Source organism: Garra rufa, chromosome 14, assembly GCF_049309525.1.
Source record: "Garra rufa chromosome 14, GarRuf1.0, whole genome shotgun sequence".
Taxonomy (NCBI): domain Eukaryota; kingdom Metazoa; phylum Chordata; class Actinopteri; order Cypriniformes; family Cyprinidae; genus Garra; species Garra rufa.
The window spans coordinates 14615340-14618987 of NC_133374.1; the positions used below are offsets into that span (position 1 = coordinate 14615340).

Here is a 3648-nt window from a genome sequence, read left to right on the forward strand (position 1 = left end):
TCAGTTTTAGACATTTTTTTTTGGGATTAAATACTTTTTATTCACTGTAACAAGTCAAAAACAGCTAATGTACGTTTCTGGTAGAATTTCACTTGAAAGTTTACAAAATACAAGCATTACATCACTGTGTTGTCTGAAGCCTCTCAAGAGATGAATCAGATGATATATTTGGATTCAGCGACACAGACAGCTGTTGATCGGACAAAGAGGACAAGGATAATTACTTAGTTCACAAGCTTTCCAATAGTCACAGTCATTGTTTGCTCTGGTTCTAAAACTTTGAACATTTTTATAACTTTTATTTATACAAGTCTGGGATTGCAAAATTTGTCTTAAAATAGTTGTTAAAAGTGTGTAATGACAGTTTTGTAAATTTCTTATTATGTCTATGTATTTGTCATAATTTCTATTTTCAGCTTGTACAAAACATCTTACGCAAAGCTGCAATGAATCCTTTAAATGGAAGTTTTTCCCAGAATATCTCCATTGTTCGCCCTGAATACTTTTTCATCATTGGACTTTCAGGTATACCACACAGCAGTTATTACTATATTTTCTTATTTATCACATATTTTATTACTATAATTGGGAACTCTATAGTGCTTCTCATTATAGCTCTTGAACGAAGTTTACACAGTCCAAAGTACATTGGTGTGTTTAATTTGGCCTTGGCTGATATTGGAGAAACTAATGCACTGATTCCTAACATGATGAAGACTTTTCTGTTTGACTCACGGTACATCTCCTACAATGCCTGTTTGGCTAACATGTTTTTTGTATTCCTCTTTAGTACTATGCAAAGTTTCACTCTTGTTGTTCTGGCATATGATCGCTTCATTGCAATTTGTTTGCCATTAAGATATCATGCAATTGTAAACAATACCAATATGACTTTAGTTCTCTCAGCGAAATGGGCATTTAATTCTTCTGTTGTGGCCTTGATGGTGTCTTTGATAACTCGAATTTCATTTTGTGAATCAAATGTGATACAGAGTTATTTTTGTGATCACGGACCAGTGTATAGGTTGGCATGCAATGACAATAGCGCTAATAGGTTTATGGGATCCTTCATCACAACATTATACCTTGTAGTACCATTGATTATTATAATCCTGTCATATCTAGGCATTTTTCTCGCTTTAAACAAAATTACAACTTGGGAAAGTCGTTTAAAAGCACTGAAGACCTGTGTTTCTCACCTCTTGTTAGTAGGGATATATTTCCTCCCCATATCCTGTGCTTACATTGCTGCATTCATGCTTTCTCTTGCTCCCAATGCAAGAGTCATCACTACGTCTCTGGCATATGCTATTCCACCAATGTTAAATCCTATCATTTATGTCTTAAACACAGCTGAAATCAAAGACATTTTGCAAAAAATGTTTAAAAACAGATCTGCACCATCTAGAGACAATATTTCAAAATGAGAGTTAAATGCACTGTTTAAAGCAGTAACTAATTAAATAAAATCTAATTGTATTATTGTCTCATAATGTATTTATATTTGAATTTGTAATCCAGGGTTCTACTTTGATATGAGCATGTTGATCTTAGATCTGCTGATATGGCTCTTTTGTTATTCTCTGCCTATCTGTTCTGATGTCTCTGCTGATGTTTGTTGTTTTATTTAATCTGAACCAAGTTTCATATGTCTCATTTCCATTGTTTCTAAATTCTAATTATTGATAAAGACAGTCTACAAATGAAAATGTCTTTATTTCCACAAATATTAATCTCTTCATTAGAAATGCGTAAGTGTTGATTTATGTTTGCTCACCACTTACTGATTGTTAATATTACCAAATGAAAATATTGAAATTATACATTTACAGAAAATAGTTTTATGATTTTCCCTTATATTCATTTAATGTTTGTTGTTAATGTCAAATTAAAGCACAAAGCCATGCTAACATTAATTGCACTATTTTTATAGTGGTCTATAGTAGACTGGTTTATTCAGATTTCAAATGCAGTTTGGACACTGTCATTGTGACTAGGTTGGATATAGGTTAACAAGCAAAGCAAGTCTAGTCAGCAGTCTGTTATGCAAAAGAAATAATTGCAACATAAGCAAATAATTGAGTACATATTAATAATTTGAAATATTTTATTACCTCAAGATGTCTACCATTGTACCCTTGAATGTTATCAGTGTAGAGGCTGTTGTCGTGCAGTACTAGACCACTAAATGATGCAATTAAAGAAAATGAATTGCGTACTGCCATGTAAAAATATGGGTAACACTTTAGAATAATAGGCTGTTGTTAACAAGTAACTATACAGGAAGTAATAGGTAGTTCCACATTTACACTTAACTTAATACTATTAATTAATATAGAAGCAAGATTAACTAAGCAGTAGGTAATTGCTAATTTTGGACAAAGGTAGTCCCTTATTAGGTATTTGATAATTACTAAAAAAAAATTGTCATTGAGAACTACTTGTGAACTGTGACCAATTCATAAAGAATAACTAATGAACTATCACAACAGTAACATTTATGAAATGAATATAATATAATTTATTTAATTAGGATGTAATGCCAGCAATGATTGGATTCTCATGATTGGATTATTTCACTATTATGAGCTGCATTTAGATCAGTGTTCAATGTTTTTTTTAGTATTAGTATTAATAGTATTCTGGGGCAGGCTTCTCTTTAGTGTGATAGTAAATAATTATGTTCTTTTACTTCCATAATGAAGACATTAACTGCATTTATTTTGTTAAGTACAAAAACATTTTCCACAGTACAATGTCTTAGAATATCACTAGTGCTTTCATTGCAAGTTTATTGTTAATTACTTGCAAAATCCATCTTAACCCCTCAATAATAACTCAAGTGTTTGTCACGGGTCTGGGCTGCGGTGTTATCTCTTCTCCACTTGATGTCGCTGTCTCCCTTCCTCCCGCACCCCACTCCTCTGAATTGCACACACCTGTCACTCGTCACACCCTCAGCTGTTCCACATTACCACGGACAATATTTGTCTCCACTCTCCCACCACTCGACGAGGTTGCATTGTTTTCTGTTTGGTCGGTATTCTGTAGTCTGTCTTTCTTGTATTCCTGAAGCCTGTGTTCTTGCTCCTGTTTTGCTCATGTCATGTTGTGCCATTTTGTTTGTTTATGTTTGTTTTATTAAATATCTCCTTCCCTGCATTTTGGACCCTGATCTCATCTCACGCAACGTGACAGTGACTACGTTTACATGGACACCAGTAATCTAATTAATGACCTTATTCTGAATAAGACAATAATATGATTAAGCTGTTTACATGAGTTGCTTTTAGAATATCCCTTTCATGTTCCCGTTTTACATGTTATAGTACATAGATCGATTAATGACATCATTACGTCCACACGCAACGCTATCAGTTCATCTTTGTTACAGACTTTAAAAGTTTCAGTTTTAATTTTACAAAAGCTTGAAGTGGCTCTGACTTAAGCAACACATTTTTGAGAATGAGTGAGTTAAAATTTGCCGTGGTCGCATTTGTGCGAGTGCATGCTGTTATGCTCCATAGCGTCTGCTCTACAGTGAGCGTTTCAGAGCCAGTCAGTTTTAAGGAAAAAATAAAAAATAAAAATCACGCAAGCACGGTCACCAAAAGCCAGTTTAGTTTTACTTTTTGTTTGTTTTCATTT

At 33.5% G+C, this 3648-nt stretch overlaps 1 protein-coding gene across 1 annotated transcript; it reads left to right on the forward strand.

Moving 5' to 3' along the window:
- Positions 1-443: 443 nt before the first annotated feature.
- Positions 444-1427, forward strand: LOC141285093 (olfactory receptor 52E8-like). Its single transcript, XM_073818144.1, has one exon. It carries the CDS (start codon positions 447-449, stop codon positions 1425-1427), a length of 981 nt encoding a protein of 326 aa, XP_073674245.1. The 5' UTR covers positions 444-446.
- The last annotated feature ends 2221 nt before the right edge of the window (positions 1428-3648 follow it).

Bases quoted from the DNA above. Each gene is read 5' to 3' on its own strand.
- LOC141285093 (XM_073818144.1), top strand. From the start codon at position 447: ATGAATCCTTTAAATGGAAGTTTTTCCCAGAATATCTCCATTGTTCGC.